This window comes from Chelon labrosus (assembly GCF_963514085.1).
Source record: "Chelon labrosus genome assembly, chromosome: 13".
NCBI lineage: Eukaryota > Metazoa > Chordata > Actinopteri > Mugiliformes > Mugilidae > Chelon > Chelon labrosus.
This window is the reverse complement of record NC_140346.1, coordinates 15880158-15906230: the sequence shown is the minus strand read 5'-3', so window position 1 is coordinate 15906230 and position 26073 is coordinate 15880158. Positions and strand designations below refer to the sequence as shown.

Here is a 26073-nt window from a genome sequence, read left to right as displayed (position 1 = left end):
TTATCTTAAATTCTGGGACCAAATCCTTTCAAATCAATATTCAAAATTTGAAAAAAGGATGCATAGTTGTACCTGGAGATGGCATGGGCCTGGGACCTAGTGAGCGCTGACAAGGGGGGTAGCTGGGGTGTCGATTCCTGGTGTAAACCCTGAGCTTGGAGGTGTTGGTGGGGGAAAGGGTCTCAGAACGCCTTGGTGACTCAAATGGATCGGGAAAGTCTGAATATTTAAAAGAAAAAAATATTAAACTGTGTTTTTTGTTTAAGATATTATTGATACAAATATGGTGCACATTGAAACCCGGCTTATGCTAAGTCTGTAGGTACCTGTTATGGGAGGTGGGCTGTGTGCTATTGTGCGGTTCTCCTCAGGAGACATCATGCTCTTCAGGTCAGACTCTGCCACTGGAGGGTGGCAAACTAGGATCCTACAGGTATATACACAACGTTTTCGGGCATCTAAAGTACTCCAGTACACCCGAGAGCACCTGGAGAGAAGATCATTTATTTAGTTTGACTGAATTGACTTGCAACTTCAATTTCCTGCACCAGATAGAGACAACACTTTCAGGTAAATTAAATGGTAGAAAACTACTTACTGGTATCCTACAGGGAAGAGTCTGCGGTTGCAGTCTGACAGTTCAGTCAGTATTCCCAAGCAATCAATGGTCATGGAACCTGAAAGGATGCAAATCAGCGTTACAAAGATGTTGGGAGTAATTCAAGGAAACTGCACGATAAATAGACGTTTATAACTTTACCAACTGTCAACATACCTATCATCATGTGGACATTTTCAGGCTCCAGTCCTGACAGCCACTTCCTCCTGAGACTAATGCCATCTAGGTCCACCAGGATCCTGCGTGTCACCTCAAACCCGGACACCACCTCCAGAAAAAGTACACAAACACAGGAAAGGTGAAGAGAAAATTACAAATATCAGTTCTGTGTCTGGTTCATTTACAGCAAAGACATAAACAAGATTTACTAAGCTGAACTCATTTTCTACTTGGCTGCCGTAATACAATTTCCTTACTTCTCCTTTGATAAGGTCCCTGTGCTTTGGACAGTAGACTTTTTTGTCCTCCAGGAAGATGCAGTGGCACTGACGGGCACACATGAAGTGGTAGTTACTGGTGCAAGAGGTGAGGCAGCAGCTAACTGTGGCCCCTGACTTTTGACACTTCTCACAGCGCTGAAAAGAAAGTAGAAGAGGTTGTAAGCGTCTGTCCAATGAATGTACACTAAAAAGAGTGGGAACTAGTGTGGGCAAAAGTGTCACATCTCACCAGCTGTTTTCCCCTGAGAACAGCCATGTGAACATTTTTCAAAGAGCCATCGTCATCTTCAAACACCTCAGCTGACCACAGGGCGCAGTTCACATGGGTCCACTCGTTTTGACCGATGTACAACAGCCGTCCGCCCTCCTGAAAAATACAGAAATGTCATAAGTGACACAGACTGCTTGCCTCGCCATATGTGCATTTAAGAGAGTTGAGACTGATGTTTGACTCACATTAGTGTTCTCGTCTCCGTACTTCAGACACAGAACACATTGCCTGTTGTCAGTGACACCGGGCGGAGGAGGGAGCTCTGGGCTGTCTTCACGGTCTGAAGAAAAGTTTGAATTCATGTGAAAACTAGTAAATGACAAGATGTTCAAAAAGAAAGTATTTGTAACTTATCTGTGGCTGGCCTTACCAGACAGAAGTGGTGGAGGTGGGGGTAGAGAGGGAGGAAGCGGAGGAGGGGAGGTTGGAGAATCTGGTTCACCGGGGGTTTTGGGCCGGGGAGCTGGGATGATCTTTTTCATGAAGTGTGGGTGCTCAGCACGGGAAAGCTCCTGTCTCTCCTGCCACTGGGCATAGTTGTGGTCAAGGGACGGGGGCAGCACAGCATTGGGGAGGAGCAAACTGCTGGAGAGTAAAAGCACACGGAGACATGGACTTCTAATTTACAATCTGTTACAAAATTGATTGTGTAATATGTGGAGAGGTAATTGTTTCATTGCAAAAGGCCTCGAGTAAACAACAGAGCAATATCAAAGAACTTCAAAATAACATCAGGGAAGGCTGAGGACATGAGAACATTGTGTGCCAGGGATTGTTTTACATCAGAACAACACTCATTACCTAACCACAAATTTATAGGTGGTTTTCTGCTCCACTAACTAAGTTCAATGGCATGGGGGGAGGTTTTTGAAATATTTATTGACCCATTTAGTTCAATAAACTGAAACAAGTGATGGACTTGAAATACTTAAAAGGCCATAATGCACATGCAGGAGGTCTTTAAATTTCTTTAAAGAAGACGTGTTGTTTTTATAAGATGTATAGTATGTCTAACGCTGTCATAATATGACAGATCGGATTTTTTTTCGCAAACAGGATATAAAAATTATTCCGAGCATTTGATTCCAGTAATACATAACCACATCCAAGAAGTTCTGCCAAGTCAAGCAAGGCCGGATAGTGCCTAACACTTAATAAGCCAGCAGCGGCATCTAAAAACAAATCCACTCAGTAATGGCCACAGGATCCACTGGATGGATCATTGGTTTTTTTGGACTGGGGCACTGTCACACAACCCAACAAAGCAAACTGACATGAAAACCACAATTAACCCACAAATATACTCTATGTCAATCGGCCTTCAAGTGAAATGTGATACCGTTACGCTTTGCCTCCCACAATGTCTGGAGGAGAGGAAGAATAAATGGTCTGGGAAAGCTTGCTGCTAAATATAGGCAAGCGAGTGACTGAGTGTTTTAGTGAATGAGAGAGAGAGAGAGAGAGTGTGAATGAGTGTGTGTGTGTCAGGAAACTCCAGCGTGCAGAGCAGTAAAACAAAATGAAAAGTAGGTTTGAAAAGCTTTCAGCTGATCTTCCTAATAAGATTCGGAAACAGCATCAGTTATGCAACATGATCAATATTATTCCTTGCTGTGACGGCATGTGCACTACTCACTATCTGCTAACATCTATAAGTCTCAGGGAACTGCACACATGCCTTATTCAAGCTTAACTGAGTATAAGTTAACGGGAGTTGTTTTATTAAGCCACTGGTTCGTAGTCCTATGGTTCCCCATGTTAGGAGCCAGTGAGAAGGTGGTCCGTTGACGTGGCCAGGATCTGGTCACAAGCAACCCAGGCCACCTCCAAATGTGGTCCGAGTGATCGAATCTGAAACGCATCCTCAATGTGTCTTGGGAGTGCTCACATCTGTACTTAAATCTGACACTTGCGATCGGATCAGCCTGGACACATGTCAATACCAGGCCTGAACATGACCACTGACAAGGTCATCATATCTACTGGATGATCAACCGTTTTGTTTCCCACTAAAAACTAGCAGGCAACACCTTTGTGACCCGTTCAAACTCTGACAAAGCAGCATTTACCACTATGCTGTCCTATGGGATAATTAAATCACAGAAAACTCCCCCACTTCACTGATATTCTTCATTTAGTCATAACTTAAGTCGTCTCCAACTGAACTTTGAAGATATCCTTTACCACTTAAATACATAAAGTTACTATCACATGACATCCTGATCTTTCCCGCTGGCTGTTTGTACAGTCAACCCACACATTTTATAAATATTAGTTCGCTGCTTTCTGGTTCCCTCCTATACACAGATGATGATATAGCTTTTCCCAAAGAAACCACATCTTGCTCCTCATTTCAGTAATTATAGACCAGCAGTTCTTGAAAACTGCAGTCCTCCAAGTTTTTGGGACATCTCACATTACAGGAGTATTAAAGTCAAATTTCATTCTCTGTAATTACAGACATAGCATGAACTAGAGATGTTTAGAAAATAATGGCACATCACACACTTCACAGTACAATTAGGACTGAAAGCACAGCCTGCTGGAGGGCACTGCTTTCAGTCTTGCTGACTTTCAGACTTGGGGCTTTAAATTCTTGTTTGGCACTTTGGCCTGATTTTAACAGTTGTACTTCCAATCTTTTAAAAATCCTACTAAAATTGCCATTCAAACTGCTAAATTAGTACTTAATGCACTTAATTTTCAGTAATTGTAATTACTACACTTTCCCACTGGAAGGGTAATCTAGAAGTAACTGAAAGATAAATGATGGGCTTACGTAACTGTAATGAGTTATTCAGAACAGACACTGAATGCTGCACAATCATCTAACCTCTTGCATTTACTACGGTGCAATAGACACTCACTTGGCAGAGACTTTTTTCCTTTCCCAGAAACTGGACTCCTTCACTTTGAACCACGGGAAGATTCGGTCCATTTGCTGAAACAGAAAACATTTGATTATGTTTCACAGCAGCTTGTACAAACCTGTATTTGGGGACTGATGTGCCCTAACTTGTGCAAGGCTCTTAAAGGAGCAGAGCTCGAATGCTATATTCTACGCTCTGCTTCTCTGACATTACTATGTCTGATTTTGCTGCTAAAACAGCCCTGACCCGGTCGAGGTATGAGCTCCACTAGACCTCTGAATATGTGCTGTGGGAACTGACAACAGTCACCAGATAGTTCGCAGCAGATCCTTTAAGTACTTTAAAGTTGTGAGGTGGGACATGCATGGACTGAATCTTGTTGTTGTGTTCCTCAAACCATTACTGAAGCATTTTTGCATTTGCTATCAGGGTATACCATTTCCATGAGAGGGGGTAGATGGTACATGTCAAAGAAACATCTACATGAATGGCAGGATTCAAGGTCTCCCAAAGCATCACACTGCCTCTGCTGGGTTGCCTTCTTCCCATAATGCATGCTGGTGCCTTGTGTTTCTCTGAGTGAGTGACATCTCCTACAGAACCTGACATGTTGCCAAAGAAACCACGGCTTTAATGAGAGCCTTTTCCGTTTTTAAGTTGCTATTGTAGGTTCTCCTACAACACTCCTACAAGGGAGGGATATTCAGCTGGTTATCCCATCACTAGATGACACTAAATCCTAGGCACTGTACATGCTGAATGAGCACCACATTTAGAGTATGAAGATTTTTTTTTTTTTTTACAAAGTTTGTGTGTAAGTACATCTGCAGACGGAAAGGAATATGGCATAGGATTTCACAAGCAACAGATAAACTGTCTGTTACAACCAAAACGTCTATAATCAGTTTGTGAGTACTTGTCACCTGAACTGTAATTTTGCTGCATGGCAGTTGAGTTTATTTGAGGTTCTTACCCGAATAAAGAAAGACTTCACCATGCTGTTGGTTTTCCTGCTTTCGGGCTGGCCTCCGTCACTGTTAATGGCTGCCTGAATGATTCGCACGATGTCATCACTAAACTCCAGCTAAGAGAGAAACGATGAACACAAATGCAAAGAGTCATTTTTACAACTGTGAAGTGCTGATGAACATTAGTCAGAATTTTAGTATCAGGTATTTAAAAGCCTGTGATGGAATGTGAATGAATCCTCACAGGCCCAGCTTGCATCAAATCATTAGGAACTTTCTTATATGCTTAGCAAATACTCTATTTACGTTGGTTAAGTTGAACAGATACAAGTTCTTTTCAACGCTACAGATTTTTTAAATCCATTAGATTCCGATTCACAAGGCCCTGATTTGATTAGTCATGGAAAACCAATCTCGTGAGACCACAGGGATATTTCTTTCTAGAGGATGCAGGTGATTATATAAATTTAAAAATTTGATCCAAGGACTTTAGGAATCGGAATTGGATCTTTGAAATGAAGATAATTTTGAATCAGAGAAATGTTTAAACCCAGCCCTAATAGATAGCTTCTGTCATCGTACAACTATACAGTAAACAGAATGACATTAAATGCTTTTGACTTAAAATGCAGTAGACAACATACTTCTCATGGTCACTGAAACTGAACCTGTGCCAATTTGTCAGACCAGCAGGCACGGTCAAACAACATCACACACTTACCAATGAAGTGTAACGGCCTTGATCCATCTTTTTCTCAACGGACTCCAAGTCTGGAGGGGAGTCACTGGGAGGTGTTGAGGTGACTTCCGTCAGGACTGGAGGATCTGGGCCTTCTGGGGAACGACGGGATGGAAGACTCTCCTCTGTTTCGGGATTCAGCTCTGGAGGCTTCACCGCCTGTTCAAAGGCCAGAGAGTAACACTCTCAACAATATGTTCATTAAGCTGAGGTTACAGCTTTTGTAACAGAATATCTCTGTAAATCCACTAGTATTTACTCTGCATTCATGAGTATAGCAACATGATAAGGTAAGAAAGTTTAATGTTTCACGCAGACAAAGAATGGAAACAATTCGGGTTTGTGTGTCTCTAACCTGTCTGTAGCGCAACAGATGTGTGGAAGTGCGGGAGTTGAGCAGTGCAGTAAGGACATGGCGAATGCGGCCCTGAAGCTCCCTCTCCAAAGCTGTCCTCCACTCGGCTGGGTGGCGTTCAGTACATTTGGTACACGTGTAGGCAACATTCTCTGGCAGCTTTGACAGCAGTTCGTACATTTCATCTGACGGTCAGCGACATGACAGGTCATTATTACTCCCATTATTAGGTTCATTGTCTTTCAGCTACTCATCAGTGTGGCAGGACTCACTGCACGCCCTGTCAGTCATCTGCTTAGACACAGGCGACTGACAAAGCAAACGAAGTGCAACAAGCGGCTGAACACTAAATACAGTGCTCAACTTGTAAACATAAAGTAAACATGAGCTTTAATATGAAAGTACTGGACCTACTGACCTGTAAGATTCTCACACTTGGCATGAACCCAATGGTTGCAATGGCCGCACAGCATCATCTTGCTGTCGTAGTCATCATCATCATAGCACTTATCACACAGTGGGCAGAAGTTCCCTGAGAAAGATGATAACAGGTAGTGTAAGTTTTGACCACTTAGCACAATATCACTTACATTCAAATGCTGTCCTCTGATTGGCTGTCACACTGTTGGCGTTAACAAAGTATTAAAAAGTGAAGATATTTCTCATCAAAAAGGCTTCTTCAGTTCTAAACAAATGCGCGGAAAGGTATTCAGCTTGTCATCCCTGATGAAACTAACAACGCACACGATAGTTGGGGTGGGCGAACAACATTACTGCTGCTGTCAAAAATCTGATAAACAGACTTAAACACTGTCAACAAGCCCACAAGAGGTTAAAAACCAGGGACTCCCAGCAGCCTCTTTAGAACTGAAGACCTGAAGCCTTTGGATAAGAGGAGATACATCTTCAAGGAACTAGAGCAAGTCCAGTCCAGTTGATTCATAACTTAAAATTTTAAAATTGCATCTCTTCTGATCTCAGAAAGGATGCCAGTCATTAGCAGACAACAGGTTTTCCCACTAACCTTTAGCAAAGAGTTTGGCACAGTCATGACACATGGAGAAATCATGCGACCACTGGGCATCCCAGGACTTCCCAGGTTTTGTGGCTCCACAACTCTTACAGCACACACACTTGGTGCAAACCTGAAAAGAAACAAATCATAAAAAAAAGTTGATGACTACATGGCGAGAACGTGCAAGTTTCAAGAGTAGAAATTTGGCGTGAAAGTGACACTGCAACAGGAGTACAATGTTTTCACAGACACTGTCTGTGAGAAGTCCGATGAATGTAAGTGGCACAATCTTGAGAGGCTAGAAAATGTGTGAATAACGGGAGGGCTAAGAAAAAAACTGTGTACATGTAACGCTAGAGTTTGCTCATGCAGGTGAGCAGTAGTAGAGATGATGCTTAAAGAAAGAGTTGTGTGGATCCATACCCAGACTCTCTTCTTTTTGGTGGGTCTGTTAGGGTGGTTGGGACCCAGGCACTCCGGGTGATAGCTGTTGCGGCACTTATCGCACTCTAGCAGCTGCTGCTACAACGAGAAAAGGAGAGATGTGTAGAGATGAATACTCAAATATCGAATACATTTGACAAATGCTGCCAAAAAGAAGCCTGGAGAGCTCATCAAATTTTCAGGGATGCTGAAGTCACTACTTCACTCACGGCCACAGTGTGATGATTTGATTGCATTTTTTAAAAGATGATCTGTGCATGTAAAATTTTATACAGTTTTAACAACACTGTTACGCCAGTGTATTATAGGGGACAGTGACAGTGGCCATGGAAGGATGAACATCATTATCAAAGGCATTACACTGCCGCTACATTGTGAACTCTATATAGGTATACTTGGCAGGCCTTGGAGACAGCTAATGAAATAGCAAGTACAGTCAAGTTTTTTTCTTGAAGCTTTCTGTCAACACAATAAGCCCATAAAGTTTATGTGCCGCAGTATTGTCTTATTGCAAATCATAAGCCATTCTGTCATTACCAGATACTTAGAATTAAACCCCAGGGATGAGTTAACAACTGTTGCGTGAGACTTCCATTCAATATCTGCTCAGTAATTACACATTGCTTTAAGTCAAAGATGCAATAATATAAGTTATGCTGTGATATATATGTAGCAGTTTGACATGCCAGCAACCCAGCCAGGAGCTATGATTTCAGGCTTTTAAGCCACACTCAGTTGTGGACTCAAGAGTGCCAGAGACCTGCTGTTGTTGAGGCAGCTCTTTGGTCGGAGATAAAAGCCAATCACAGTAATGAATTGCCCTCTGGGCAGAGATTTTTAAAAGAACCAGTTGCAAAGAATCAATTTTCTTAGCATTAACTTCTGCCACTGAATGACCACTGACCAACAAGTTCATACATCTTATTAACATATATTAAAAGGGTGCTTGATTGTGTTGCTAAGACCAAATATGTTCATAGACAATTCTAAAATGACAACCACACAAGGCTCACACCATGCATATTTTACACAGGGCTTGAGATAAATAATAAAAGCATGGCAGGAATCCAAGAAGCTGATTAAATGCTGTCTGCTGGCAAGGCTCACGAGCTTCTTTCTAGGGAAGATTCTCCAGTCTTTACACACTGTCAGTCTTAACTAAGCTTCCTTTGTGTACAGCTTTAAAATGTACAGAACTGCACTGAATGGCTCACTTTAGTTTTCTGGTGCTGGCGCCCACAGGCCTGGCAGTATCGGCATCGTCGGCAACACCAGTTCTCAAACTGCTCCTGGAGAGGGCGCTCCGACTCCCCCAGGCAAAAGAGATGGAAGGGTTCACAGCAAACCTGGCAGAAGACAAACTAAAGAAAGAGAGAGGCAACAGTGTGAGAAAGGCATGGGAAGAAAGGTGACTGTTAAAATTTGAGTTTAACAATAGCTCTGGCAAAAGGAAAGCAAACACAACCAGTTTTTACCTCAACATTGCCACTGCTTGCACATAAGAAGCAGAGCACCCTGGGTGTAACAGGCACAGAGGTGAGAAGGCTGAGGCCTCCAGCCTCCCACACCTTCTCCACATCCTGGTCCCTCTTGAAATCCACTCTGATACGATGCACTCCGTCGCAGGGCGCTCTGGACTTCACCTGGCCCCTAGTCGAGGGAGTGCTCAGCCAGTTTAAAGTACTGCTGCCGGGTGGTTTAGTGGTCAGTGGCTTCTCGTGTTTATCAGACAAGAAAGGGGAAACAGAGGGCAGTGAATGTCAGACATCATATGTGATCAGAAAAAATCGGAATCGGAAATTAAAAATAAAAAGCAACTGGACAAATCTCTCACAGAGACTTCCTACCTTGTCTTTTGGTCTCTGTTTGGGAGACAGAGGAACAGAGCGAGAGGTTGGCTTCTTCAGGTGTTTTGATTCAACTGTGGAAAAAAAACAGGACACAAGATTTAAATAAAAATGAAGCATAAAATGTATATTGTTATTGCAACATTAATACAGGACAAAACGCATGGCCAGGGTCTTACCTATATCTGGAATAGTTGGAGTTGAGCTCTGCTGTTGCACTGAGGCCTGCTGGAGTTTCTTCTTGGGTTCGCTCAGAGAAAACTTGGGTGAGGAATCTTTTTTTGAAAGTGACTGACTCGCAAGTGGCCGTTGCTGCTGCTGCTGCTGTGATGGTTGGTGAGATTGCGTAGATTGGGAGGGGGAATTCTGGGCTGAAGATGATGAAGATGAGGAAGATGAGGAGGACGAAGACGACGATGAAGTGGAAGAGGACGATGAGGAGGTGGAAGCTGGTGTAGATTGCTGTGGTTTGTGTCCCTTTTTGCTGGAGACACTGCTCATGCCTGAGAGCTGTTTGTCCGGTGTTTGGGTTGGAGACGGAGCCTGGACTGTGACTGCGCTGGGGACCTGAGAAGGTTCAGCAGGGGAAGGGGAAGATGAGAGGTCTGGAGATGGTTGCTTCGATAGCGGATGCTGTCTTGTCTTCTCCTCTCCCAGCTTTAAAGGAGGAGTGTCACTCTTTTTACGGGGAGGCTCTTCCTTTGGTGGAGCAGGAGTAGGTTTGGGGACAGACTCCGAGTTTGGTCCTTTTACCGGATTGAGACCGTCCTTCTTCTTTTTCTTGTCTTTCTTGCCTTTGCCTTGCTTTTGAAGCATCTTTGAGGGCATCCACTGCAGGTTCTGACACTTTCTCATCCTTAGAGCGAGAAATACAAAGTTTCAGCTTTTAAGTTCTTAAAAATTCACTCTAACATGAATTTCACTTACTTTACAATTACAATCATCACATGTGACAACCAGCTCATAATCAGCGACTTACTTGCAGCATTGCTTTTTAATGTTTCGCCCTCCAAACTTAGGCTTGTCAAGACAGTTGGTACAGGCGCCACAGTCTTCTGGAACCTGGCAGCCTGAGCACTGACCACATCGCCGCGACCGACGGCCCTTCTTGGGAGGAGCTTCTTGAACTGCTTTTTGTCGCGTTTCCCGTGGCTTTATTGGAGGGGACTGAGGCTCCGCTTCCTCAGAGCCTGCTACTGAAGACTTGTCTGTAAAAGAGATCCACCATAGACAGATGTCATTACTGACACACTGTGGCACAGTATTTGACGCACCAGGGTTTAAGAAACTTAAACGCCTTAACGGCCTTGTTAGAACTAAGCTCTGCTGTAAATTATTTACAACGAGCCAACAAGGTTTTAAGGTATGTCATAGCTGTGTTAACACCAGACTGTGATGGTACAAGTGTAAAAATGACCCATTCTGACTCTTGATATGTCACTATCCTCTGGCCTCACAACAATTCACATGTCGTGAGATGACATGAAACCAGTCAAGATAACAGGAACAGGGCAGCCAAACTCTCACTCATCACCACATCACTGTGTACTTGTCCTCCCATGGATGACTTGGTTTCCTCTAATCCTGTGATTAGTTTATCATCATGCCATGCTGCGGAACCTTTTCAGGACTTGCACAGATGTTATATCATGAATAACAAATGTAGTGTGCTGCTCAGTGTGCTGTGTAAGTCAATAATTGCCTAAAATTGAATGTGTGAACACGTCCCACTACGAAAATAACTATATCAAATGATGGTGCTAACCAAAATTGTTGTCAGAAAGGGAAAGTCTGATGAAACCCTAATAAAGTGTACATAGTCAGTGTTTCCTGTACTGCTATTATTAAAACTCACTGACCTGTTGATTAATAACATCTAACAGATCTTTACAATACGTACTGGCATGCAAATCTGCTTAGTTCAGATAATTTCTCTGTCCCTCAAGGTGCAATTAGAGGCAAGTACGTCTGAGAATCACATCAGCCTTGGCATTATGTTATTAACACATAGGATTATTGATCATTAATATCTCCACACAGGCAATCCATTAAACTTGAACAGGGAGCCTACACGTAGGAAAAGTAAGTTCAATATGCCTTACCATCATTCCCCATGGAAGATAGGATCTTCTCTCTCTCCTCCCAGGGCAAGGCACTAAGTGTGGGCATGTCGTCAGGGAACACGGCCCGATTACGGCCAAGAGCCACAGCTGCACGCCGGCATACATGCTTGATGCGTGGGCCACGTACCGAGGTCTCTGACGAGTCACTCTCTTGACCCTGCACAAAGCGGACATTACCACAAAAAGTGAAGCAACAATATGAAAAGCAACATAATAAAAAGCAACCATTGTGAGTGTTACACAAGGAGTGGATGTTTTTTTAAATGTAGCTCATGTCCTCAGGATGTTGGTTTCATTTCAGTGTTTCATTAGCCTCTGAATAATGGGCTGCAAGAATGAAGAGGATGATGAGGTGGCGAAGGAGAAGATGATATGGGTTGGGGCAAATTTTCTCTTCAAAATGTGCACTGCCAGACTATAAACATCTAACCTTTAGATTAACAGAAGAACAACACAATAGAATATTCTGCCGAAGGAACAATACTTTCAAAAGCACAGAGTGTGCTCCTTTCTGCATAATGTATGAAGCGAACAGAATTCCCCTTAAGTAACACCCTCTGTGGGACTTTCCTCTTATCAAGTTTCAGTCTGAGTACAAACACAAGTTTCTATTTATAGCAAACATTTATAGCATCTTGTCAAAGACACTTGTTGAAGCTATATGATGACAACGAGAGAAACCCAACTTCTATGAGGGCGAGATAGAGTAAACTGACCTGGACCTTGGTCTGCTCTGCAGGCTTCAGCTTATTCTTCTTTATCTCAAAGAGCTGGGCTTTGGCCTTTTTCAGTAGTCCGACTACCTGCTTGTCAGTCACAGGATGTTTCTCGGCTTGTGCCAACACTGTTCGAAGAGAAGAGACAGGGAGCTGTTGTCTGCCGGGCTGCGCTGGAAGGCTTGCTGTCTGCTGGCTAGGAGTACTTCGTTTCTCTTTCTCCTTCTCCCCATCCTCCATCTCTGCTCCTTTTTCAGAAGGTCTGCCTTTTTTAGGTAGACGTCCCTTAGCAATGGACACGGGAACAGTGGAATGGAGCCCACGCACTTCTGCGGAAGCACTGTCAGAACCCACGTCAGCAGATGTTGATTTCTTTCTACCTGGAGTCTTTTTCGGAGCAAGAGATGAGAGAGCACTTTCTGACTCTCCATCCACAGTAAACATGCCAGAAGGCGCAATGGGGGAGCCATCTGGTGTAGAGACCTTACTTCTTTTGTCCAAATCTTTTCTCCCTTCCCTCTTATTCTCCTTCTCTTTCTCACGGTTTTTCTCAGAATCCCTTTCTTTTTCCTTTGGAGCAGGTTCTTGCAGAGCTGACACGCTTTTTTCTTTGCCTCCTTTCCCAGCTCCTCGCCCCGTGTCTTGGGCACTGGAAGGGAAAAGAGGGAAAAGTGGGGAAGAAGATGATGATGTAGTTGACATAGGAGGTGGGTTTCCAGTGGCCCCTCTTCTGCTATCAGGTGTTCCTTGAGAGGACAGACCCCGTGATACAGTGGAGAAGGTGCTGAAAGGAGGAGGAGTTAAGGCACTAGTGGCTAGTGAACTTGCAGACACCCCAGGCAAAGAGCTGGGGTTACTAGTGGAGACAGAGCCTGTCAGCACAGACATCTCAGGGGTGCCTTTCCCCACAGATATCTGGCCTATTTGGCTGCTGCGTGTGGTCATTGAGTGAGACGGAGACCGTGGATGGCCACGTACTGTTCCCGAGACCGGTCGTCTCCTGCGCCGTGAAGTTCTGCCGGAGCTAGAGGACGTCTGATGTGGGGAGAGGGAACCAGGGCTGCTCCCAGAAGATGACTGCAGGGTAACAGACTCAAATATTCGAGAGTGGGCTTCACTGGGCGTAAAACGTGGTGCACGAAGCAATGGGCTGCGCTTCTGGAGTGGTGCATCAAAGCGGGATGATGAGGGATGTTGGTGATGGGTGTGTGGGTGAAGAGGACCAAATAGACGAGTCCCTGTTCCTGCTCCGCTGCCTGGTGCTGGAAATGCAACTGGAGCAGCTCCCCCTGCTCCACTAACGCCTTGGGGCAGCAGCCCCACATCTTCAAGTGTGAGAGGGGGAGGACGGAAGTTGTCAAATATGGGCTTCCGAATGAGGCCCTCCTTTGCATATTTAGCAGAGGAAAAGTACTGATGTCTGGGGTGGGACAGGGAAGTCCAGCGGAAGGTGGGCTCCTTCAGAATGGAGCGATTTCGTTTGTCTGACAAGTTAGACAGCACTGACGATCCAGGTAGGAATGGCGGGATGGGGTGAGGCATCCAGGATGACTGGGGGTGGTGTTCAGTGATGGCAGTTGTATTGGTGGAACCTGACTGGGTAGGTTGTGGAGGGGTGAGGAGAGGGGGAGGAGGTGGTGAAGAAGAGGAGGAGGCCGTGGATGAAGCTTGCTGGGAATTTACAAGTGTAGAGGAGGACATCAGAACTCCTGTTGGTGGGCTGATGATTGGCTTCTTAGTTCCAGCGGTGAGAGCCTCTCTTACCCTTGGTTTCTGACCTCCCCGGCCGACCCCCTGTCCTCTCCTGCCTCGTCGACTCCTCTCTACCAACAAATGCTCTTGCTCTGGTTCAGAGGGAGGAGAGGGTGGCCGTGAGCTGTGCAGCAGGTTGGTCTCCCTTTCTCCCTGTGAGGACGGAGAATGATCCTCCGGCTCTGACAAAGCCTGCGTGGCCTCAGACGCCTGGGAGTCACAAGATGAGTCATCCAAGCTTGGGCTACTGGACCTGGAAGACTCTGCAGATGAGAGTTGGGAGGAATGCTGTGACACAGCACTAGAGCCACAAGACGGCGCACTACTACTAAATCGCCCGTTGGCTGTGTTGTTGGTGGTGTTGTTGAGCAGACTGGCAGCGGCTGATGGGACAGTGGGAATGGGAGCAGGAGATGGAGGAGGAGGGAGGGAGTCAATCGGAGCTGTTGTACCAGGGCTGGTAACAGCAGACGTAGAGGAGACAAGTACAGGAGAAGGAGATGAGGATGTGGTGGAAGTGGGTTGGGCAGATGTGGGGACAGATGTAGGAGTTGTTTCTAACCGTGCCATCTTAGTATGAGGCGGTGGTGTTCCAAAACTCCCCTCATCTTCAATGAAACGCTTAGGGGTTTTGATGATGCGAAGGGAGACAGTACTGACCACAGGCATGATAAACTGCCTGATGTTCTTCAGTTGGGTCTTCCTAATGCCAGCTTCAATAGTTCCTGCCCCACTACCCCCTATGGCAACAGCTTTATTCTCCAGTCGCTTCTGTGCTCCTTTCTTTGCACGCTGAAGCAGCTGTTTAGCAATGGTTGCATCAGTGCGTTTAGAAGGGGGGACGATTCTGACCGGCTTTCTATGCCGAGGGCTTTTTCTGAGACCCACTGTCCTGCCTGACTTGGTGGGAGATGGGGAGGCAGGTGGATTGGAAGAGCCCTGGTCCTCAGCACCATCCACATTCGTCAGCATAGGCTGCTGAAGTGTGTGTGGTTCTGTGCCTCTGTCCCCACCTCTGACTCTAAAGGCCTTATGCTTTCCTTCCCCACATTCAATGGAGGCAGACAGCTGTGCAGCAGCAGCAGCTGCAGCTGCAGCTTCGGCTTTCAGTCGCTCAGCTGAGGGTGGTCGCCCACGTCTGCGTCTGGGTACACCAGGCAGAGTCTTGAGCCGTGACTTGAGAGGGGTGAGTTTAGTCTCTGTCAGTCTCTTCAGGTTGGTAACTTTGGATTCACCCCGCCCACCTTTGGGAAGCTTAACCTCAGTGTCATGTGGCTGAGCCGAGCCCACTGGCAGCCTTTTGGCGCCCTTTCTGTCTTTGTCCCCCTCTGTGTCAATGCCCATTTCAAACCCAGCCTGTCTGCTGTCCTCCCCTGCTGCATGGCTGCTTGTACTCCAGGCTTTCTTGCTGCTTGAAGAAGGGGGACGGCCTCTTCTCTTTTCCCCAGTGCCAGGTGGTCTCCCAGGCAGTCTTTTCACCTTCTCTGCTGGCCTTTCGTGGCCCTCAGATTGTGCCTGTGTGTGGGAGGGAAGGGATAAGGGGGCAGGTAAACTTGTAGCAGCTTTCTGGGCATTTGGAGCCCGAGGTGGGCGGCCTCTGGGCTTCTTCTCCGGTATGGGTGTGCCTGCCAGAAAACAAAACAGAGATCATTTAGTTGGCATACAAGCACTGGATATCGAAAACATGTGCAGGTACAGTATAGCCTCAAGACAGCTGTTAGTCTTTAATAAACCAGCTTGGTGTCACTATGACATAATTATACCTGAAGAATTTGTCGAAGGGCTCTGTATTTGCTTCTGTTCAGGAACTGTTCCAAATCCTCCAAACCCTTCTTCCTACAAAGCAAGAAAAGGAAACATCAATAAGTTGTGACCACACAATTTTTACAATGCTAAAATACAGGAAAGCAGCAACGGTTGGCTAGCAGGTCACATTTCGCCCATCCATCATGGCACATAATTGTCAGATGTCCTAGTTGCACAACACTTGAGTCGCTGCCGAAGTCAGATTGCAGCTTCGAGGTTATAATGATGCGCTCAATCTCAGGGTGTATTCACACCTGCCTTGTTTAGTTCGATTAAAACGAACTGAAGTTCGTTTCCTTGCTTGGTTCGGACCATTTTGACTGGTGTGAATACAATCACTCGAACTCTGGTGCGGACCAAACAAGCGGACCGAGACCCAGCTGAGGAGGTGGTCTCGGTGCGGTTCCTACCGAACCCTGGTGCGGTTCCTTTATGGTGTGAAAGCAGCCCGACCTCGATCCGACCCAAGTTGCAAAAATCTACCTTTTTGGATTTGACGAGCTCCCGTAGTTTCCCGTAGTTTTCGCGCATTATGGGAAATGTAGGACAGCCCAGTGACACACACAACAGAGAGAGACACGTGAAGCAAACAAACGCAGGTAGGTTAGGTAGAGATGAGCCGTTGCAAAATAACGAGCATGATATGGTTAAACTCATGTTGCATCAAACGGTCTTGACGCTCGAGCACAAGCTGTAAGTTTATAAACCATATTGCTAGCATAATAACAAGTAGACCTACAGTACGCAAAGTCTCCATTGTAGCCTATTTACGTGGGACATTTGGCTTCCTTCTTTACCCCGCCTATACGTTTACCAGCCAATGGCTGAACGACCTTAGCACATGTGTTTTTGTTTATAAATTCTGGTCCGGTTGCAATTAATCACAGTGTGAAAGCGAACCGCACTAAAAAAAAAAAAAAAAAAATAAATAAATTGGTCCGGACCAAAGCAAGTGAACTAACGGACCTTCCTGGTGTGAATACGCCCTCACTTTCACCTTTGGTGCGCTTTCTCTGGCTTTTGGAGTGATACACACAGTTTCAGTAGGGTTAAACCACAACAGACAGTTTAAGTTGCTAACATCCAATACTGGTGACTAACACATAGCAATGTGCTCTTGCTCCTGGCGGAAAAAGTAAAATGCTATGGTGATTGGTCATACGTACACAGACAGCCAGTAGAAGCACATAAACGAGGCCTAAACTCTATCGTGTATTCACAAGAGTTTTGTGAAGATATAACGCTCATTTTTTTAAACAATCACATCAGCTTAGATCATTCTGATAAGTGGGGCAAAACATTTTCAGTGTGGGTTCAGGGCAATACCAGAGCAAAGCCATTTCAGAGCCCCAAAGATGTCACCCCTACAGTCCTACATTCTAAGGCTCAGTTAAACTTTTTAGTCTCTTACATTCATTGAATCATGGACTTCATTTTGCTTATGTTCTCTGGGACTTAATTTTGATGGTTCAAGTAATTAAGCACACCACTGTAAATGTAATACGTACAGGCTGCACATCAATCCTTCGCCAGAGGCTTATGATGTGCAACGGTTAAACCACCCGGAGGACGATTAACATCTTCAGGATCCTCTGTGTGCCACTACTTCTTGCAATCAATGTGCTTAAGAGCGGTGGTGAGTATGTCATTTCATCATGTTTATTTATAGCAGCAGTGTGGGGATGCAGTTGAGGTCTTGTTGGCCCAGTTTGTGGAGCAGCTGCTATCCAAGTGTGTGCACACAACTACATGCAAACTGATCTGTACCAGCCAAGAATTACACACGTCACAATGTTAATAAGTGACACCTACATGCGCCCGACACACACGCAAATACACACTGTAGGATCCAGTTAAATTAAAAAGCATTAATGTATGCTGAAAAATCATCTTTCATCTGTTGTACATATAAACAGACAGTCAATACTGCTGTTAATCCTGGCAGGCGACATTCATCTGGGAGTCCTACATTCCTCATAGTGCTCTCCAGCATCTTTTTTCTCTCCTCACAGTAATACCAGCATCCTCTCCTCTCTGAGCAAGCTGCTGCTGCTCTTGGTTGGTGCTGTTGCAGAGCACGGAGGGGGGGCGGAGTACCAAAGGAAGGCACTGACTCGCTGTGATAGTGCGAGTAGCAGTCGATGACATCACAACAAACTAGAAGCAAGTGCGTAGCGCAGGCTCGACACGTTCACGCAACCCGCGCGCACACATACATGTGCACGTCCGGATTCTGTCACCTCACACGCGCACGCGCGTTTAGTGAGGGGGCGTCGGGGGCCCTGTGCGTGAACCGCGCATGAAGATGTAAACAATCTCGATGCGGGGGAGGGGAGCACAGTCAAACCAGAGCGAGGATAGGAGGAGGAGGGTTGTGGGAGGGGAGAAGGGAGAGAGACGAGGAAGCAGCATCTTGACCACATGCACCATCAACAACAGAGAGAGAGCGCAGTAGCTGTCTCTTGGGAAAACCGAGGATGAAAAGGGTTCGGGTTTTCAACATGCTCATGCAGAAGCTTGCAAAATCCCAATCTAAACAGGCCTCCCACACACGACAAGGCTCCCCCTTTCCTCCCCCCTTATTCTTGCTCTCTGTCATGCTCCCAAATACGTATTCAGTCACTCAGTCATTACCGCCCACTGCCTGCCAAGCACTGAGCGGCAGCGTGTGAAACACAAGGCTCACCATGAGCTCAATAGTAGGGCAGGCACAGGGAGGTAACTTCAAGAAGTAAACAAACACTGTAGTAGACTAGCGAGGTAAGGTTCGTATACTACCATGTCTTACACCATGCAAGGGATAAAAGGGTTACTGGAAAGACCTGAGTTTCCTTTAGTTTCTATTTTATCTCTTTTACAGATGAAGCGCATTCTTCATCCTTGCTTTCTTTCGCCATCACCACAAAATCCAAAGCAGTTTTACTTCCAGCTGGTCTGTCACATCTCATCCAAAGGATCAATGCACACATTACTTGATGTAATACAATAAACGCAAGAGAAAGGGAAGTCTAACTGATTCATAGTAGAAGTAACTTCAGGAGGTGCAAGGGACTGTCCCCGACAGTTCGGAGACGGATGTGAATAAAGCTGGAGGTTTATTTCTCTGTATCATTCTGACGGCGCTTTTGCACTCTGAGAAATGGGACTTTTACTGTCTTTCAAGACATCAAACTCACTACAGACGACGGGCTGCAGATTAGGGATCCATTTCCAAAGCATCGTATGAAACCCAGGTTTGAACTAGAAAAGCATCTGTATTTTGTAGTGGTTACTTGACTATGGAGTCTCAGATTATGTAACACAAGATTAACTTTACCCACGAAGCCCTGTTACAACTTTAGGCTGCAAGTGTTACAAAGAAAGCTGTAATACTTCAGTGTGAAAAGCAGGGTAATCGGAGGACAAAAACACAGAAGCAGAAAGATGTTTGAAAAAAACTCTTCATCGTGATCAGTCGACCATGTCCCCTAAAAAATTATCTAAGCAGCCAATTTGCAATATCTATTTATATGTATGCTGTTTATTTAGCAAAGCGTAACATAAGGGTAGTAACTAGAAGCCAGTACTAAACTTTACAAAAGGTAACTATGACCACAACCTTTCCCTACTTTATAAGGGATTACAGTTGCCTAAACTTGTGATCAAGACATAAGTACACAAGTTTGTATCCACTAAGTTAGTTCAGGTTTTTAAATGCATCTCAACAATACTTTGGCATCAAACCTCAACATTTATCCATTACCTGTCACAAAAACGATTTGCTTTCAACGCACTGTCGCGAGAGGCGTCATTTCAACACCTCCATCTAACAAACAAATGTCTGTTTTAAACTTCACATTTTGGCATCATTAGCTAATCTCACTGGGATACTGCGATTTCACATTAAAAGCCTACCCATGTTTTTGCTTTACAACGCACAACAACCCTTTAAATAGCACAACTAGAAGCGTTGCGTTGAGTAAACCTGAACTGTAGTAAACAGAATAATACACACAAACATCACTGTGTGTTCCAGCACTGACAATACACAGCACTGATAAATCAGTTACCATATTTTGCAGCTAGCAAGCCGACCTTCAGATAGAGATTTTAATCGAGACAGAGCGCTACAATCACAGCATCATGCTACGTTGGCATGCTGAACTAATATAAAAAGGCATGACTCCTAAAGGTATTATTTTTCAAAGACTACAAGTTAAGCTGAACGCAAAACTGCGTGCTGCGAGTGATATCACATTAAATGTAATATAATACAGACCATCCAGAGTCCTACCATTTCAGATAAACTGATAATGTTGTGCATGAGTGTCAAAACAAATATGCCATTAAGTTTGTGCAGGGATAAAACAAACAGAAAAAGCACTAAAAAAGAAATGCATTTTACAAAAGACGTTACCGACAAAGTGGTCCATGTTACTGACGACGAAATACAACAAAATTTTCTGGTAAAGTTGTTCAAATGACTTTACAAGAAACCCTTGTCCACAATTGTAAGGATCACAGCCCAAGTGATATTGAAACCGGGGAAATTATTTTGTGGTGTAGTAATATTTATTAGGTTAACTGTCATAATTTTTATTTTGTAATCGTAAGTATCAGTGAGAACTTGAATTATTCAAGTAAAATTATATATGCCATTCAACAAACCATGTGGGAAAAGTAAGTTTTACTATGTATTTTCACATAATATTCAAAGGTTTCATAGTCACTGCACATGAACGTAGAAATTTTATTAGTGTTGAGTATTTTGGATCTGCGCATGCGCCTTGTGACGCGCATACAGGACGCATGCGCTTTGTTGCCCGCCAAAACACAAGAAGACGTTCACTGAAGACTGGTTTATTGGAGGCAGGAGCGGCTAAATCATTTTGAAGGTAAGTCATTCAGGGTTTTTCCTGCATATGTAACGGAGATAAAATCACGTATCACTTGTAGCTTAATTTCACTATGGTCACTGAACGCAGCAGTCAGAACTCGCTGTCCCTTTGGTAAGTGACTGCACAAGCTATGAGCTCCACCATGGTTTTTATTTATTATCTTACTTTTATACAAAACGAGTGGTTTATTTTGTGTTTATAAAACGTACAGCTCCCGAACGGTCGATCACGTTCATTTAATGTAAAGTTGATTTTCTTTAGTAATTTATTAAATGTGGCCAGTGCAACATGTGTTGCTAGCTAACCAGCTAACCTCTTTTTATTTTGCACTTAGCATTGAGATGTGTGTTTAAACCGGGACTGACTGTATGACGGGGTTTCCTAAGTCTAAACTCACACATCTTAAGAACAGGAAAACATCAGAACAAGTAATTTCAAAAAGAGGGACCGGAATGTGACATAAACTCAGGGGAGGGCTGTCGTGTATATGTACAAGTTTTGGTCGGTCACTTTGATGCTAGAGCACATCTCTTCCCTACTACTCTGAAAAAAACATTATCTTGACACATTCCAGGAAGCTTTCCACTTGGATTTACTGTACAGACGTATGCATCATCCCTTCCTGGAATGTGAACTGATGGTGAGCTCATATATGGCCCGCTGACGACACATGTTCAAAAGGGCCACAGAGGAGAATCACACCGTGGCTCTGCTTTGTGACCCCCTGTCAGCCCCGAGCAAAAGGTGAGGCATTTGTTTTTTCAAGTGTCCAAACGCAAAGTGCAACTGTTTCACATTTGCTCAACGGCACGCAGACCAAAAACAAACACTTTCCAGGGTGGGATATCTCCTCTTCTTACAACACCTCACACGTGAGGAGACGAAGGCAGAGTCGGTGGACAAAGACAAACAGACTGGTCGGCGTGTGTGTGCGTGGTGTCTCTCGCTCTCACAGTAACGCTCACACAGGCTGGCAGTCACACACATCCCCTGCTACCCACCCGGGCAGGCAGCGTGAACTGAAGTTTTAATCAAAACAAAGACAAAGAAGACACGCCTCCTCCTGATTGCAATGAGGGACATAAAGTCTGAGGGACACCCCTGCCCCTACTACCACAGCCGCCACTACCACACAAACTCACACAAAGACTAAGAAAGACGACACAATTGCCGCCTTTCTCCCAGTCAGGCAACTCCTAAAGCGGAGGTGAAAGCTCCTTGCCCGCCTGCTGTAGCCGAATAAAGCCATGGATGTGAGGGTCTGTGACTAATTCTCCACCCAGCGTTGTCCCGTTGGGAGAAGGGGGGTCACCCCACACCCTTTGATATCCCTGCCTGCGCTCTTTCAGCCGCCCGCACTTTGTGAGAGCTGGAATAAAAGCAGACACAAAGCTTCCTGCTCCAATCCACACGCTGTCTCGGGGATGGGCAAGCGGGTGTGGGGGTCTTCCATTTAAATAGGCCAAACACCTGCTGGACCAAAGCCCCTTCCGCTCAAACACACCATTTCTCTCAGACCAGTGAGGCAAAGAGACATTTAGGTTGATACATCTATTCAGCTGCGTTTTTTTTGTATGAATGATTAAACTTTGGTAATTATATGTGATGAGGACGGATGTAGCAGAAAGAGAAATACAGTGAACCAAGAACAGAAAAGGAAATTGATGGAAAGTGTGATTAAGGTCAGGGAAGGTTGTAAGGTCATTTACAAAAAAAAAAAAAGTCACTATGCACTGCACTGAGGACCAAAACCAGCATCAACAATTTGGTCGCATCTAGAAAATGAATTTACTACACACAGACACACAAAAGCCAATAAACGCCTTCATTTGGACAGCAACAGCCAACAAGCACCCTTTTGAGCCGCCCCAATAGGCTTACTAATCCATTCCAAAGTGGCAGCTGTCAGAAGAAAAGTTGCTCTGCCTCTCAGACGGGGCTGTGTGCGTCTGAAGTGGATTTGGGGGTTTTTCTGCTCGGATGGAGGAAGGAGGGGCGGCCGAGTGTCCGGCTGGCGCTCTGTTCAGGGTCGCCCTGTGAGCTCAGCAGGCTGCAGTGAGCCTGAACAATCCTGCCCCGGTCTGGCCAGACAAGCACTACGCTGCTTCTCAATGAAATCACCATGCTGTGTCCGCAACTTCCACAGGCTTCAGGTTCCATGGGGGATTTAATGGTCCGGTCTGTCTCCACACATCCCATATAACGCTGTAGCGTAATTTACCAAAGCAGGGGAGGGAGAGACCCCTAATGACTAAAACAGTCATTTGCCTGTAAGGATGATGTTTCACATGGAATGAATGTTCAAATAAAAAGCAAAACATACAAAGTGAAAATCACTTTGCTTTGCCCATTTGTACAATTTAAGTTGCAGTGTGATTGTCTCAGGTCCCATCTGTCTCTACACATATTCAATAGTGTTATAACATTACACATTATCAGTGTAGGGCTTGAACCATAGAAAGCCACTGAACACTTCCCTTTAACATCAGAAAATACTGACAAAAGCACTTGAAAGTCTTATTGTATAAAAGTTTCATAAAGCCTACAATAACAATGTTTATTCTTTAGGAGGAAATGCTCATGAGCTCCTGGTCTGTGTACATGTTAATTCATATAAAAATGTTAAAATGCATCATCCTATATTCTCCAATAATCTTCCAAGCCTTTGCAGCTACTTTATGATACAATATGATTCAAAATTTCAGTAAAAACAAAAAGAAATATTTTCGAGTTCAGAGTAAAAAAAAAAATTAAAAAAAAAAAACATAGCCTAACGCGTAACTAACATGTATGAAAACACGGCTGTGCTTCAACCAAATAAGTATTCAGAGAAGGAGCAGCGGTGCTGGTGGTAAACATCCCCACACAGTGTACTCCCACTGCAATGAACGCATGCTGCACATCATGAAGAAGGAAGATGGTAGTTCGCTAAGGCGAACACACCCCCACATCACACGGTCCGTCAAGAAGGGGCTCGTTGTTATTGTAGCCAGCACTGCATGCGCACTGTCACTAGCAAGTCTCATTTCTCTCACAAAATGTAGCGAATTCAAGACACTGAACCCGATCAGAACACTCGTCATAGCACTTCCACGCCGGGGAGAGTGGTTTTCAGTATGCGGCTGTGTATCACACGTCATCATCAAGCATTATATTATTTTTGGTACTAGCTACGTACTGACTGTAGAGAAGGGGAAAACATGTCCACCTCCCATTTTCCTATGCATCAGCAATAGCCCCGATGGCTAGCGTGGCGTAGTGCGTAGCATGGTAGCTGTCCTAGCTAAACACTAAACAGCAATGGAAACGACATGGTGTTGTGTGCGAGCTCCGCCAACTTTAGCTCCGACGCTTAAACCCGCTGCGTAGCACTGTGCTGGCCAGAGGTAAACACGGAAACCTCCCGAGCAAAACTGCAACTTTAACGTCGCTCACGACAGTGTAGTCTTAGCTGAGGTGTGTAGACAGCTAGCCAGCGAGCTAACCGAGCAGCTATATGCTGGCCAAGCCTCGCTGAGAGCTTGACACCTCACTGCAAACACTCAGCCCTTGAGCTCACGTTGTAAATACTAAGCTATTTAGCTGGCAAAGATTATCTAATAGAAACCCGAAGCGAGTAAAGTTAATAATGAACAGCCCGTTCTCTGAGACGTTGCAGAGAGACGCTAAGTTCACGTTAGCTCGTTAGAAACACCATTTGTGTACTCTCGCCTCCTCCAAGTTGACATGTCTTGTTTCCAAACACATTACACGCTTCAACATTGAAGGTCCCGTGTTACACCACAAGGAGACGACTTTACGATGAAAAAAATGTGGGTTTAAATACTAGTTTACTGTATGAAATACACAGTAACGCTAATGCAGGATGGTTACTTTTACTATTAATGTGTATGAATTTGAAGGCAACATGTCTAGCCTTGAAGGCTTCAAATCAAGCTAATGCCAAGTTGCTAACTAGGAAACCAGTGGTAACGGCGTAGTTACACAATGTACATTAGTCGCATACTGTGCTGGTGTATGTACTATGTATTAACTCTACTCTGTGTGGTAATAAACAGGGTAACACCAGGATTTCTCTGCTGTAGTCGACTAGCAGACTGACGTTAGCCCCTGTTCATCCAAACTGTGGATGTAGCATGTCCTCTCACTCCACTGAGGAGAAAACTTTCTTTCCAGGAGAACTGCTGAGACCATAAATCTGAACACCATTTGGTGTTTGCGTTGTTTCTGACTCAACTTTAACGTTACAACGCGTTATTGTGGAGTTTAAGGCCACACAAGCAACTCAAAGTTAACTGAGCATCCTGGCAATGACAAGTTTGCCCACAGCCACACTTAACGTTAGGGAAGATGGTCAACGGCTGGACACAGCAACCGTTAGCTAACCAACGGTCCTCACGGTGAACCGTGCCCCGCTGCCGTCTGCTCTCCCCGGGGTCGTCCTGTGCTTACCTCCGCGCTGCTCGAGTCGCTCGATTCCCCCAAAACATCCCGAAATTTCTGCAGGTTGCTCCCGATAACCGAAGAGACCTGTAGTGCAGCATCAAACCCGGGTCCGAGCCCAGCTACGTTAGGGTGGGCTCCCGAGACACTCCGCAAAGAGGCAGTAACCCTGATTCGGCCCGCTCTCCTCCCGGTACCGGAGTTGCTGCTCCCTCCGGGCCGAGCGGGGAACCGCCACCGACAGCTGTGCGCCATTTTACACTCTCTGCCTGTCTGCCCTGCGATCAGAGATACCTCGGTGGGCGGAACCCTAACCCAGCACTCCACATAAACAACCTCTACCACAGCGCTCCGCTCTCACTGGCCGACACGTCGTTATGCATGTTGCGGGGCGGAACTGAAGAAACCCCGACAATGCATTTTCTCAGCGGCCCTATTCATGCTCTGCATGGCTGAATCCAAATCAGGTTCAGGGGCTTTGCCCGGGAAAGGAGCGGCCCGTTTGAATCACAAGGACTGGAAGACTCACAGTGTGATTTAAACTTGAGAAAGTCAGAGGCTTTTAATGAGCTGTGACACAGTGACAGACACACACTGTGATAATAGACTGATAATTACCTGTGTGTTTCTATGTGTTTGAACAGAGGCATAGCAATTAATTCTGCACCCTACAAAAAAAAAAATAATAATAATAATTGCCCCTCTGCTCCACTACCAACACCACACATACAAACTAATATTTAAAATTAAAAACATGACTTAAAAAAAAACTGCTGTCAATAACTACC

The 26073-nt window shown here is 45.0% G+C and overlaps 1 protein-coding gene across 1 annotated transcript in view; it reads right to left on the bottom strand.

Annotated features, from left to right (window-relative positions):
• kmt2a (lysine (K)-specific methyltransferase 2A) overlaps positions 1-25614 on the bottom strand; it is a gene marked incomplete at its 5' end in the record, with an annotated part of 38111 nt that extends 12497 nt beyond the window's left edge. The window contains 25 exon segments of the mRNA XM_084558292.1: positions 73-219; positions 327-487; positions 599-677; positions 776-887; positions 1036-1194; positions 1289-1426; positions 1516-1610; positions 1701-1915; positions 4198-4271; positions 5174-5284; positions 5890-6066; positions 6263-6447; positions 6681-6794; positions 7287-7407; positions 7701-7799; positions 8936-9082; positions 9197-9433; positions 9569-9642; positions 9748-10424; positions 10548-10776; positions 11671-11848; positions 12408-15784; positions 15923-15995; positions 25295-25573; positions 25576-25614. Of these exon segments, the coding sequence (XP_084414418.1) occupies positions 73-219; positions 327-487; positions 599-677; positions 776-887; positions 1036-1194; positions 1289-1426; positions 1516-1610; positions 1701-1915; positions 4198-4271; positions 5174-5284; positions 5890-6066; positions 6263-6447; positions 6681-6794; positions 7287-7407; positions 7701-7799; positions 8936-9082; positions 9197-9433; positions 9569-9642; positions 9748-10424; positions 10548-10776; positions 11671-11848; positions 12408-15784; positions 15923-15995; positions 25295-25573; positions 25576-25614 (7297 nt within the window).
• Positions 25615-26073: the final 459 nt, after the last annotated feature.